Here is a 14,063-nt window from a genome sequence, read left to right as displayed (position 1 = left end):
ACAACAAAGCTTTGGATAAAAGCATCTGCTAAATGACTAAATGTAAGCGGCAAGGAACCAAAACTCCATCTGTGACATGAATAGAGAAAAAAAACATGGGAGAAACCAGGCTCAGTCGGAGGGCCAGTTCTCCTCTGGCCAGAAGAACCAGCAGGTTCCATGCTGCAGCAAAGTTAGATTGTGCAGAGGACTCATCTGATCTGGTGACATACTGGATCTGGTGGCTACGGTAACCTTGGAATAAGAAAGAAACAGACTAATATTAGCGTAGATGCCATTCTTCTTACGACGTAACAAGTACATCGGGTGTTATGGGAAGTGTTCCAGTTGACCTAATTAATGCAGCCTAACAATTCTTTAATGGATTTGAATATTAGAAATGCATTAGTGTGTTATGTGTAAGCCGGGTTAAAGAGATGTGTCTTTAATCTATATTTAAACTGACAGAGTGTGTTTGCCTCCCGAACAATGTTAGATTATTACAGAGTTTTGGCACTAAATAGGAAGAGGATCTGCCACCCGCAGTTGATCTTGATATTCTAGGTATTATCATATTGCTAGTTTTAAGAACGCAGCGTACGTGAAGGACTATAATGCGATAAAAGTTCACTCAAGTACTGAGGTGCTAAACCATTCAGGGCTTTATAAGTAATTAGAAAGATTTTAAATCTATACGATGTTTAATAGAGAGCCAGTGCAGTGTTGATAAAACTGGGCTAATATGGTCATACTTCCTGGTTCTAGTAAGAACTCTAGCTGCTGCATTTTGGACCAGCTGGAGTTTGTTTATTAAGCATGCAGAAGAACCACCCAATAAAGCATTACAATAATCTAACCTTGAGGTCATGAACAGATGAATTAACGTTTCTGCATTTGACATTGAGAGCATAGGTCGCAATTTAGATATATTTTTTAGATGGACAAACGTGACTTTCAACAGAATGATTGCTTCAAATAGTACACCTAGGTTCCCAACTGATGACAAAGAATTGACAAAGCAACCATCAAGTGTAAGACAGTGTTCTAGTTTATTACATGCTTAGGTTTTATGTCCGATAATTAACACCTCTGTTTTTTCAGAATTTAGCAGTTAGAAATTACCCGTCATCCAGTTATATCAACTATGCATTCCATTAGTTTTTCAAATTGATATGTTTCGCCGGGCCGCGAAGAAATATAGAGCTGAGTATCATCAGCACAACAGTGAAAGCTAAAAACGTGTTTCCTGATGATATCTCCCAAGGGTAACGTACAGGAGCTGACTCTGGGACCTGGTGTACACAGATGCTGGTTTTGGGGACTCAGCATGTGGTGCTGCCTCTGGGGACTTGGTAAATACAGGAGCTGCCTTTGAGCACTTGGCAGGTACAGGAGATGCCTCTCTGGTCCCGGCATGCACAGGAGCTGCCTCTGGGGTCCCGGTGTGTACAGGAGCTGACTCTGGGACCTAGTGTGCACAAGTGCTGCCTTTGGGGACTCAGCAGGCACAGGAGCTGACTCTGGGGATTTGGTAAGTACAGGAGCTCTGGGGCAGATATGAGCACATCTTCTAGGTACTTGGTAGGTACAGTAGCTTCCTTTGCACTCTTCTATTAATGAATTCATCTTTGAAATTGTCATAATCTGTATATATTCTGTTGATTTATCTTATTGATAAGAGTTTATGGGTAGATTAAGACTCTTTGGCACTCATGGTTACTGACAATTCCAAATTGACTAAAGGTCCAAGCTAATCATTACCAATTGCTTTGATTCAAATTCTGTAGCCACAATTGATATAATGTACAACGGCTTTACAGCTATCATCATTCATTAATATTAATTATTAACTGTCCCACTGTCTCAAATAAACTGGAAAGATCTGTTTATGTTGAGTGTTAGTCCAGGACTCTTGTTATTTTATGGACATTTTACTTTGGGAAATTAAGATTTTATTTAAAAAAAATCTAAAATAACATTGCTGGCTCACAACTAAACCCTTATCAGAACTGTTTTTCTTTTAGTCTGAGGTGAAAGTGCATTGATGTTTGTGTACTGGCAAGCTTCGATTATTTATTTATTATGCAGGTACATTGATTGTGTAGTTTACCTTCATTCATGCGCCATGGGGTTAATATAGTGCTTTACTGTTAGACAGGCAACAATCAAAGCCATTTAGACTATCGGTCAAAAGTTTTGAATAATTACTTTTTTAAAGAAGTCTCCTATTCTCACCATTAAAAATACAGTAAAAGTATAAATAAATTCCTCTTTCAAAAACATAAAAACCTGCCAGGCTTTTGAATTCTTTAGTTTATTATCATCGTTGATGTAGGCTATATGCATTCATTTTTTTTTCAATTTTAAAAATTTATATTAGTGAGCAAGTCTCAAAACTATGTACAATATAATTTGTTAAATCTGTACAGGAACATGAATATCTGAAGCATTTAAAAGTAGGGCTGGGCGATATGGCCCAAAAAATTATCATGATATCGATAATTATCATGATAAATGTCAAATCTTTATTTCTTTCAAGTTTAAAGCCAGATTTTTGCTCAAAAGTGAAAGTTGTAGAAACCAGACCATTAATTTTCCTTAACAAAATAAATATCTAAATAGAAAAATGTATTTCTTAGTTTCTGCTTGTTCTGATGAGTGATATTGTTTCAAATCAAGAAACAGGTTTGGGTTGCCTGATAATATTAATAATAATAATATCACCTTTTTTTGTCTTTTAGAAATGCACATTTGATAGTAGATTGAGTTAGGATGTTCATTATCAAAATCAGTAACATCTGTAAAAATTGTAGCAACCTCAGTTTTATATGGTTACCGTATTGTCCCGAATATAAGACGACCCCCCTTTTTCCAGATGTACCTTTTGGAAAAAGGCTTTTTGAAAACCAAATCTTGTTTTTTTTTTCTCTCTCTCTGTAAAACATTTTTTATTAAATTATTTTCAAACTGCATATTTTTCCTATTTTAATTTTTGTTTTGAAAGTATGGTAAATACTGGTAAAATGTACCAACAATGACATTAAAAATATACACTTTTTGATATACCATTGAAATAACAGGTAGCCCATCTGAATTATATAACATTTAAGCCATCCATCTCAATTTTCAATTTTATTAACAGTAGAAGTGAAATCTTATTGTAGTCTTCAAATCTGGGTACTGTCTTATGTTTTAAAATCACTTACAGAGGAAGTTTGTTCCCATCAGGCTAACATGACAGTCACGACATATTACATATTTCATGGCACACTCGTTTTATGCGTTTTTGGCGCCACCTATTGTTGTGGGTGTATTACTGACATGCCAAAGTCTAGACTCCGAATATAAGACGACCGCGTTTTTTCAGATGTATTTCCAAGAAAAAAACATCGTCTTATATTCGGGTCAATACGGTAAATTTATTCTGACCAAGGTTTATATATATATATATATATATATATATATATATATATATATATATATATATAAATTAAGCATTGGTCTCCCATGGTAGCATACATTTAAATCATTTTAATTCAAACCATCAATACTGTGGTAAAAATATAACTACATGGTTTTTAGGTAGCCTATGAAAAACAGTAGTCTAAAATCATTCAGTATAAATGCACATAATGCTATAGCTTAACCACACATACATACTATAATTATATTATACCATTACTTCTGTAATACAATTCAATGTGAATATCCCACATTTCTGCCACAATACCATGGTTCCGTGAGTGTTACTACAGTAAATCCGTGGTAAATAATGGCGATGTCGTTTGTGTTCTTCGCTGAATTCAAACGCTTCACACTGGATCTTACAGCACAGAGGTCTTAAGGTCCAAAACTGTTAGGAGTACGAACGAGGACTTTTAAGTGGCTTAAGAGTTTCTTAGCAGCGGAGAAAATGGACTAAACATGAAGAGGGAGAAGAAATGTGTTGCACATAATGCATGACAGTGAGTTAATAAGACGCTACATATTAGATCGTGCAGGGATCATGTTTGTGATCGATCTTATTTGAGACACGCTAATATCTCCGACACCGCGCAGAAATGCTAGTGCCAGAAATGGACATAATCACTACATTAACATATTTGGCAAATGGAAAAATACAACTCTGCACCCTACTAACAATTCTTGGTTCCCAGAACGTTCTGGGAACGTTAGTTTTTGGTTCCCAGAACGTTATTTTTTATGGTTTGTTTTTGGATAGCCAGAAAAGTTTTCTTAACGGAAATAGAACGTTCCCAGAACGTTAGTTTTTGGTTTATATAACGTTATTCTAACGTTCCCAGAACGTTAGTTTTTCTTTTCTTTTAGAACGTTATTCTAACGTTTCCCTAACCTATTTACTCCAGTATGATCACTCCACTGTAGGTCAGTAATCATTCAGCACACACGACCCAGTGTAACAAATTGCATGTAAATTATCCGTATGGACGCCTAATCAGTATTATAAAACCATATCTTGTTTTTATCTATTGTTTAATTAAGAAAAAATAATCTGAGCACATCAACTATCATATGTAAGATTAAATAAGATTAAATCTGTCCATTACGGGGTAGCTTAGTTACCAATATTTTATTTCTTCAGCACCAAATAAAAATTACTTCACACAATGTATGGTTTATAAAATATGACGTTTATTCACAGATATTAAAAAAATAATAAAAAATTACTTGACTTAAAGTAGGATATCAGTACATTCATTTCTTACCGCTAGTGTACAGTTTGTACAGTGGGACACTCCTCTTTTGATCCGTAAACAAAAAAATTCTCGCTTAACATCATGTTCTCTTCAGTTAGGCATGTCAAATCCCTCCGAAATCATATTTACAGTCATATATTCATTTTAAGTAATCATTCAATAAATAGATCGATAATCGAGCGAGTACGAGTAAACAAGTAAAATGAAATGACCGTTAATTTTTAAATTACGCGAGCGCGCGGCTCTCTTCAGATGAAAGCATGGAGCAGCGCGTGGCCGCGTGCGGATCAGAGGCGCGCACGTAGTATATGAAGATGAAACAAACGAAGTTATGATTTCTGTTATCACTCCCTGCTTAATCCTGGCTTAATATTGTAAATTATAACTTGTTTTAATTGATATAATTTCGGTATTTTAATAAATGCTGCATTAAACGAATTTCAGGGCTCTGTATAGGTCATTACACAAAAAACATCTGAAACGTTTTCATTGGAAATAGTTTTACAGGGTTATAAAAATAACCTAAAACTAACCATTGATCTCTATAAGTTATTTTTTTTAAGTTATTTTAAAAATAACCACCCTGAAACGTTCTGGGAACGTTATTTTATGGTTGCAAAAAAATAACCTAAAACTAACCATTAGGGAACGTTCTCTATCAGTTATTTTTAGGTTATTTTAAAAAATAACCACCCTGCAACGTTCTGGGAACGTTATTTTATGGTTGCAAAAAATAACCTAAAACTAACCATTAGGGAACGTTCTCTATCAGTTATTTTCAGGTTATTTTAAAAAATAACCACCCTGCAACGTTCTGGGAACGTTATTTTATGGTTGCAAAAAAATAACCTAAAACTAACCATTAGGGAACGTTCTCTCTAAGTTATTTTCAGGTTATTTAAAAAAATAACCAGCCTGCAACGTTCTGGGAACGTTATTTTATGGTTGCAAAAAAATAACCTAAAACTAACCATTAGGGAACGTTCTCTCTAAGTTATTTTCAGGTTATTTAAAAAAATAACCAGCCTGCAACGTTCTGGGAACGTTATTTTATGGTTACAAAAAAAAATAACCTAAAGCAAACACAGAATGTTCCCCTAACGTTAGTATTTGGTTCCCAAAAAAATAACCAAACGGGAACCAAAAACTAACGTTAGGGGAACATTCTGTGTTTGCTGGGCAGCAGCGGTGATTTGGGTCTGTTATAGCACTTTCAGAACCTTGTGTTGCTGTTCATTTCCTATAAAATACGTTAAGTATGACAGCATGGTAAATAAAAAATAAAGAATATATATACATATATAATGTGTGTGTGTGTGTGTGTGTGTGTGTGAGAGAGAGAGAGAGAGAGAGAGAGAGAATACGGTAAAACGGGAAAAATTCATTTCAAAGTGAAGGCTTATAATAAACCCTACTCTTAAAAGCGCTCTTTTGTTTCCTTCTTGGACAACTAACCAATCACAGTCTTCAGAAGACTGTGTCATCGCTAGCAACGGGCTCAGCCCTGCCTCCTCACTAAGATAAAAGTTTTTGCGTTTTCCTCGCTCAGAGTTACTCTCAGATTGGTCCTGAATCACTTTTAAGCTTAAGACTCCTAGTTAGAATTTTTTAAGCTAAATTAGAAGCTCTCTAAAAGGATTCTTAGAATCTTTAAGAATACTGGCCCAGAAGTGTAATTGGTTTCTCAGCCAATTAAAAGTAAGAAATAAGAAAAAAATAACAATACAACTTGTCAATAAAAATAAATAAATAAATTACATTTCTGTCCCCCTCACTTCTGTAATGATGGCTACACCCCTGCTGCAGAGTAACGAGCTTACCCTTGACACAATTTACACTCATGTGTGACCTCAGAGGAACTCTCCAGATGTTATATAATCATTCACTAAGGCGACAACGGTCAGAGTGTATTAGGTACTGCATGCAGGGAGTGCTATACGGTCATGTCAGTGGGAGCTCAGCTTCAGCTCAGCATGTTGTCGTTTTTCTGGAGAAACGGAGTGGAGACGCCTGAGCCGCTTAAAGCAGACGTGACAGGTAAACTTTCTGTTCAGTGAGCATTTTAATGCAAAGTAAGGAACACTGTATCCTCAAAACTCCTCAACCAGACGTATAAGCTTCAGCAAGAGCAATGGAAAACACATTTCATTCAGACATTTCAGTGTGTTTTTAGAACTTTCACATTTTTTATGTTTACGGAAAAGAAATACGACCATTTGTCCTAGCTATGTCCGACTCGTGAAGCGGATCTTTTCAATGAATCGTTTGAACCGGTTCTTTGCACGATTCGATCCTGAGCATGAACATGAACCAGTGAGCGTTTTGAGGGGACTGAGCGGAAAAAAAGATACTTTAGCTCGTCAGTTGTCAATAGTCAAATAGCTGAAATAAAAATAACAAAGAATATGAAAAATGTTTGCTTGTATGACGGTTTTTTAATACACATAGGACACAGATTTGTTAAAGTAGCCTATTTGCACCATTGCATAAACTTATTGTTACAAATGCATATGTGCCTTTATATGGCTTTATTTGAACGTTTTAAATTTAGAATAGCATACTAGCATTTCTGTCATATCATGAAAGTGCCAGAGTCTGTTCATGAGTTAAAAATATAATTCATTTGCACTATAGGAGTAGGGCCTACTGACTTCAAGATCTGACGCATTTAGCCTGTAAAGATAGATCTACCATGAGCTCTTAGGTTATCAACGGTAAATAAATACTAAATAAATACAAATAAAATCACATTTTAAAATTGCTTTAAAAACTCATCTGACAACTGGCAGCAATATTATTTAAGTATTTTGAAATTAAAATGTGATGATAATAATAAAAAATAAAGTTTAAAGACAACTGCCAACAATATGATTTAAAAAGATAAATATAAAATGAGAGACTTTTACTTGTTATGAAATATAAGATTTATTTATTTATTTACCATAAAAAAAAAAATAGAAGATGCAGTCACACACTGCTGCATAGGTTAAGTTTGCTTGCAAAAAAGTTTAGGAAAATGATCCACTGGCATGGGCCAAAAGAACAGAGGATAAAGCATTCTTTCAAGGCTATTTGGCTCAAAAGTTATTAGGTAAAATAAATGCACATTTAAAATATGAAGAGAATGAAAACATTGAAACCCACCCAGTATGCCAAATTTCACAATTTGGACAAACAACAGAACTTCTTGCATTGTAAACTGATCACCCCATTATTTAATTATCCTCCCAAATATTGTAAGCCTTGCCTCATTGAATTGAGATACTTTTCATCGATTTGCTGAAAGCCTCAATGGCCTCAATGTCGAAGTCGTCTGTTTTTCTTAGGCTCCATCCCACCATGGCTTCAGGGGACACTATTGCGAAATGGTCCTGGTCTGTTCTCAGTTGGTAACACTTCATACAAGCACTGGTTTGATGGAATGGCACTTATCCACAGTTTCACGTTTAAAGATGGTAAGTTGGGTGAGAAAAAAAACATTTAAATGACATTTATGGAAAGTACAGTTCCACTGCTGCAAAATCTGTAAAGTGCATGTACTATTTTACTATATCTAGGAGTGTATTTACAGATTATTGGATGCACCATAAGCAATAAAATGCATTAAACTCACTATTTTATTCCAGGGGATGTATTTTACAGAAGTAAATTCTTGAAGAGTGAAACGTACAAAAAGAATATAGCTGCTAATAGAATAGTTGTGTCTGAATTCGGAACCATGGTTTATCCAGATCCCTGCAAGAATATATTCTCCAAGTAAATGATCATTTCTTCTGGACCTTTTTAATTTTGTATTAAGTTTTCAATAAAAATTACCTGTTTAATTGCTTCATGTTGCTTTGCAGAGCCTTCAGTTACTTGATGAATGCCATTCCGGATTTCACAGATAATAATCTTGTTAACATAATAAGATATGGTGAAGATTATTACACATCATCAGAAGTGAACTACATTAACCAAATTGACCCAATGACACTTGAAACATTAGGAAGAGTGAGTCCAGATCTATTCATTCATTCATTTATTGATTTGTCTTGCCAACCACATCTCAAGATGTTTTGTCTTTGCCACTCCAGACTCCAGCCTTTTATTATTATTTCAGACTAATTACAGAAACCACATCGCCATCAATTTGGCAACCGCACACCCTCATTACGATGAAGAAGGGAACACATACAACATGGGCACTGCCATCATGAATTTCGGCAAACCCAAATATGTTATTTTCAAGGTGCCTGCCAATGCCACAGGTAACAAGAAAAACATATGCTATAGGGTATATGTCGAACGTCACCTGACCAAACCCAGAAAACAGGTCTCATTGCTTTCGCTTGTCGGAGAACGTATTAATAGCAGTATTAAATAATGGCGATATCAATGGACTTTTAAGGTAATCAGTTAAATTAGCTAGATGTTTTTATTGTTGACGTTTTATTCGACTTTTATATATAAATATTACTGAAAATAATAAGAAAATAAAAAACTTTTATATATCAATCCACATATGTGATGGACATTGCTAATGATTATCTTTAGTGTCTACTTTGAAGGCATCTCGAGTAAAACAGCTTCATATTTAACGGGGCATTTGCAAAACGTGTGAACCGGAAGCAAGGAGACCTGGTTAGCAGAATACGGAAGTGTGTTGTGCATAACCCCTATTATGTAGACCATGTTAAACTATAAAGCTTGTTTTAACCCTGTCGTGGAGGGTTTTGACTAAATTTTTTAAATGGCATGAACCTTGGTGACATTTGTTACCCTTGCTATATGAATAAAAAAAAAAAAAAAAACCTTGGACATGATTGGAAATGGCATGAAAAACAGTCAGACATGTTATCTTTATGGTCAAAAATGACCCGCATAGGAAATTAATAGAAAATATGAAAATACAGAGCAATTTTTTGGAACAATCAAATCAGCCACAATGAAGTAGTCCTTCATAATGTCTAAAGATATATCCACATGCAATACTTAATAAAAGTAAGTAACTATACCTAAGTATTCTTATAAGCAACTTGGGAATTCACAGTTCTATATAATAAAATATTTGTTCTGATATTTGCATTATTTTATAAATAAATGGTTAATAATTTAGAAATCCCCTCGAAATACATAAATACAAAATTGTACATTTGTTGCATTAATACAAAAAAAGTCTTATTATCTGCAGTTTGACCCCTGAATGAGGAATAACCAGAGGGTTGAATTATTCATATTTCAGAAGGAACATCCTCATAAGGTATACGTTGCTAATTTCAGATAAAGAGAAGAAGAAGAAGCCAGCCCTCAGGAAGATGGAACAAATTTGCTCCATTCCTTTCCGCTCCACCATGTATCCGAGCTACTTCCACAGCTTTGGCATGACAGAGAACTACATTATCTTTGTGGAGCAAGCCTTCAAGTTGGATATCCTCAAACTGGCCACAGCTTACTTCAGAGATGTTAACTGGGGCAGCTGCCTGAAATTTGACAAAGATGACATTGTGAGCAAAATGTCTTCTGTTTTTGTCTAAAATAGTATTTCATTCATTCATCAAAACTGTATAACAACTGTTGGTTTTGTTTGCCACATAGACACTGATCCATCTGGTCAATAAGAAGACTGGGAAAACTGTGAGCACAAAGTACTACGCAGACCCATTTGTGATCTTCCATCACATCAATGCTTATGAGGAAGATGGCCATGTTGTCTTTGACTTGATCACATACCAGGACAGCAATCTGTACGATATGTTCTACATACACAACATGAAGCAAGATGTTGACAAGTTTATAGAGAACAACAAGGACTTCTCTCGACCAACGTGCCAACGGTTTGTCCTTCCTCTGAATGTAAACAAGGTAAAACAGGAAATATAAAGAGGAAATCTGCAAATGCAACAAGTCATTTTTGAATTTAATAATTGATCAGAGTATTATTGTGCATTAATGTCTTGCCTATAATAGAATTATTGATCCGTTTTGTTAAGATAAATTGTGGCAGGAGAACTTATTAGAATATTTCTGTAAATAATTCTGAATTGGTCGGTACCGATAGCCTAGTGGTTAGTGCGCCGATATATAGCCCGAGTTCGATTCCCGTCTCTAGGTCCTTTGCTGATCCTGCCCCCCTCTCTCCACCCAATACTTTCCTGTCTGCATTCCACTGTCCTATCTAATAATAAAAAGCATAAAAGCACCCCAATTTTTTAATTTTTTCTTTTGAATTGATTGAATAGAATCAACTGAATTGACCAAATTTCATATTCCATTATCCATTTACATTTGATTGGATTTGTGGTGAAGGATCTGGTAAACCTTTTCTCTAATGCTATCAGGAAACTCCACCAGACACCAACCTGGTAAAGTTGCAGGACACAACAGCCACAGCAGTGCTGAAGCAGGACGGCTCCATCTACTGCACCCCTGACACTATTTTTGAGGGTGATTCCTATATTCATAACTTTATCATTTTATTTTATAATTTATAATTTTATAATTTTTCATTATGTTGCTTGTATGATTACAGGTTTAGAATTACCAGGGATCAACTACAAATTCAACAGTAAGAAGTACAGGTACTTCTATGGCACCAGAGTGGAGTGGTCACCATATCCAAGCAAGGTAAATATTCATAACATTCTGGACATTTGCATTTATTCAAACATATTACCTTTCTATTATTTGCATAAAATTAATTAATTTAGCAATATTACCGCTTTTTATATAGATTGCAAAAGTAGACATAGCTGCCAGGACACATCAGGTGTGGATCGAGGAGGAATGTTACCCCTCTGAGCCAGTATTTGTAGCATCTCCAGACGCTGTTGAAGAAGATGATGGTGAGTATTTCACATAAACATTAGAAATAGAATTTCTTTATAGAATATTAATAATCTTCCTGCATAATACAATGTAAAAGAAAACAAACATCTAGTTCAATTGTGAAACTCTAGATAGCTCAGGCTGATAGGTCCTTTACATGCCATCTGCTACCAATCACATTATTTGCTACATGCCACAAGCTGACTGGTCTCTGCTAAATCTGCAGCCAATGAGATTGCTTACTCGTCATTTAAATTGTCTGGTTACATGTCTGCTGTGAGCTGGTCCTTCAGAGTTCCTCTGAGACCCTCCATCTCCCCCAGCTCCACCTGTCTGCTACGGGATTTATACATGTCTATTCATGCAGTCCAGACTCGCTCTGCAGCCGCAGCAGTGTGTGTTGCAGGCTGCTAAGACCATATACATTTTATCCATTTAGAGAGTTGTCATGATTTAACTCTATTTTAATCAGTTGCAAGTTGAGTCTCTTGTGCTATTTGTGTGGCACATTAAGATGCTGCCTATGTACTGTAGAGTGATCCAAATTAGCCAGCTGTGAGGTTCCTTGACGATTAGGCAGTTTAAGCTTTTGTAATTATGCTGTTTTGACAAAACACAAGTGATTTTTCTTCTTTTTTAGGTGTTATCCTGTCTTCCGTGGTTTCATTCAATCCCCAAAAGCCTCCTTTCTTGGTGGTCCTGGATGCTAAGTCATTTAAAGAAATTGCTCGCGCTACCATTGATACTGCTATTCATATGGACCTGCATGGGCTTTTCATCCATGATAAGTCTACCTAAAATGGACATCAAAAATAATCCAACAACAACCCATTTTTAGGTTGTAGGATTTACAAAATAATTCTTATTTGTTAATTTTTTGTAAAGATATATATGTAAGAAATATAAGATGAGAACTCAGTATATTTCTTCATAATCCAATGCAAACATTGTTGATCAAAATTAGTCTTTCATAATTGCTTAGAATTATAATTGTATTATATTTGTACAGACATTCTGTAAAAGAAGGCTATTCTTATATATTAACACGATTATATAAAATGATCTCTCCTAAATTGTTTGTGACAATTCAGTGGGTTTTAAATAGAAAAATATACACTAGTTTAAAGCTGTATAAATTGTAATTTATTGTTCATAATCTGGTGTCATATATTATGAATAAACAATATCCAGGGCTAGACAAAATAACAATATAATCCAAGATACAGGCAAAAGGATAATCCACAAACAGGTGACGGTTAGGGCAGGCAGCAAACAATCCCAGGAACAAACACATGCAAGGCAGAAAACATGAAGAATACATTAGGTTAAACAACATCCAGCAATGTAAGTGTGTGTGCATCTTATATAGTGTGAGATTGAGGAGGTAATGAGATACAGGTGACTGCAATAGGTGATGAGTCTGGGCAAAGGATTATTGGGAATGTAGTCTGTGAGAAAGTGAGAACAGTCTGGAGGAGAGCGCCAATAGCCAGGGAAGGAGTGCCATCTAATGGAGCTCACTCCAGCTGGTGATCAGATATACTGAGCTTCTGCCTGAAATAAATATACTCTGAGTAAACTGAAAATTCACCAATGACCACCAACTACACTGTAAAAAATTGTAAATAAAACAAAGATCATTGGAATATGTTTTATGAGAACTATTACTATTACAATACTATTTTAGTATTTCTACTTCAAAATTTCCCATTCGCTTCAATGTGTTGCTTGCCATTTCTTTGTAATAATTTAGGAAATTTACTAACAATTTCTGAGTGACCATGTTTCTACACCAATTATTTTATATTTCTATTTGAATAGATAATATAATATTCTAATTCTATTTGATCTATTTGTTTTCATTTTATATTTTAAAAAAGCCCTCTTACACTTGCACTGTCTATTTGTTTTCTAACTGCTTGTTTTCTTAAAGAAAAGGCCTCTAACACTAGCCTTCTCTATTCTTTTTCTATTCCATCTTCTTGTTTTCTTTTTATTTATTATAAAAACCCCACCTTGCTACATGTACTGCGTTAGGCTAACCAAGACTTTTCGTAGCTCTTGCATTTTATTCTCTTTTGTTGGTTTTGATTGCTTCTATTGTCCTCATTTGTAAGTCGCTTTGGATAAAAGCATCTGCTAAATGACTGAATGTAAATAATATTCACAGTTCGAAATAATGGTAATGGTAATAATAATAATTTGTAAGTTGTCCCCTGTAGTAGGATTTTTCTTTTCTTTTCTTTTCTATTTGTTCCTTTTATGCTATTATGAATGTATTTGATAATAGTTGAAAACAATGTGATCCTCTATATAAGTATGTTGTGGTACTGTTCCTGTTATGCAATAAAAAAAAAAAATCAAACATGTTTGATATTTATGATTTGAGTTCGCGACGCTCCATCTCAATCTGGAGCAGATAAATAATCGTAATGACACCACACAATAGAGGACTTTTGGACATAAAAATCGCTTGCGACAAGCCGCGAATCGGGCCACACCCACCGATCGTTCAGGGGTGCAAATAGGCCTTAAAGTGCCCCTATTATGGGTAATGAA

At 35.1% G+C, this 14,063-nt stretch overlaps 1 protein-coding gene across 2 annotated transcripts; it reads left to right on the top strand.

Annotated features, from left to right (window-relative positions):
• The first annotated feature begins 1,387 nt into the window (after positions 1 to 1,387).
• Positions 1,388 to 13,501, top strand: bco1l (beta-carotene oxygenase 1, like). 2 transcript variants are annotated; one of them, XM_058780405.1, is made up of 11 exons: positions 1,388 to 1,510; positions 8,024 to 8,152; positions 8,324 to 8,453; positions 8,543 to 8,690; positions 8,800 to 8,947; positions 9,960 to 10,183; positions 10,275 to 10,541; positions 11,018 to 11,123; positions 11,209 to 11,303; positions 11,410 to 11,521; positions 12,145 to 13,501. In XM_058780405.1, the coding sequence occupies exons 2-11, from the start codon at positions 8,119 to 8,121 to the stop codon at positions 12,300 to 12,302; spliced, it is 1,422 nt and encodes a 473-aa protein (XP_058636388.1). In that variant the 5' UTR covers positions 1,388 to 1,510; positions 8,024 to 8,118; the 3' UTR covers positions 12,303 to 13,501. The 2 variants fall into 2 exon arrangements, with proteins under 2 accessions (XP_058636388.1, XP_058636387.1); XM_058780404.1 differs by lacking the exon at positions 1,388 to 1,510 and adding an exon at positions 6,534 to 6,734.
• The last annotated feature ends 562 nt before the right edge of the window (positions 13,502 to 14,063 follow it).

The sequence above is a fragment of the Onychostoma macrolepis genome, chromosome 07 (genome assembly GCF_012432095.1).
Source record: "Onychostoma macrolepis isolate SWU-2019 chromosome 07, ASM1243209v1, whole genome shotgun sequence".
Classification (NCBI taxonomy): domain Eukaryota; kingdom Metazoa; phylum Chordata; class Actinopteri; order Cypriniformes; family Cyprinidae; genus Onychostoma; species Onychostoma macrolepis.
The sequence above is the reverse complement of the archived record's forward strand: the minus strand, read 5'-3'. Positions and strand labels throughout refer to the sequence as shown.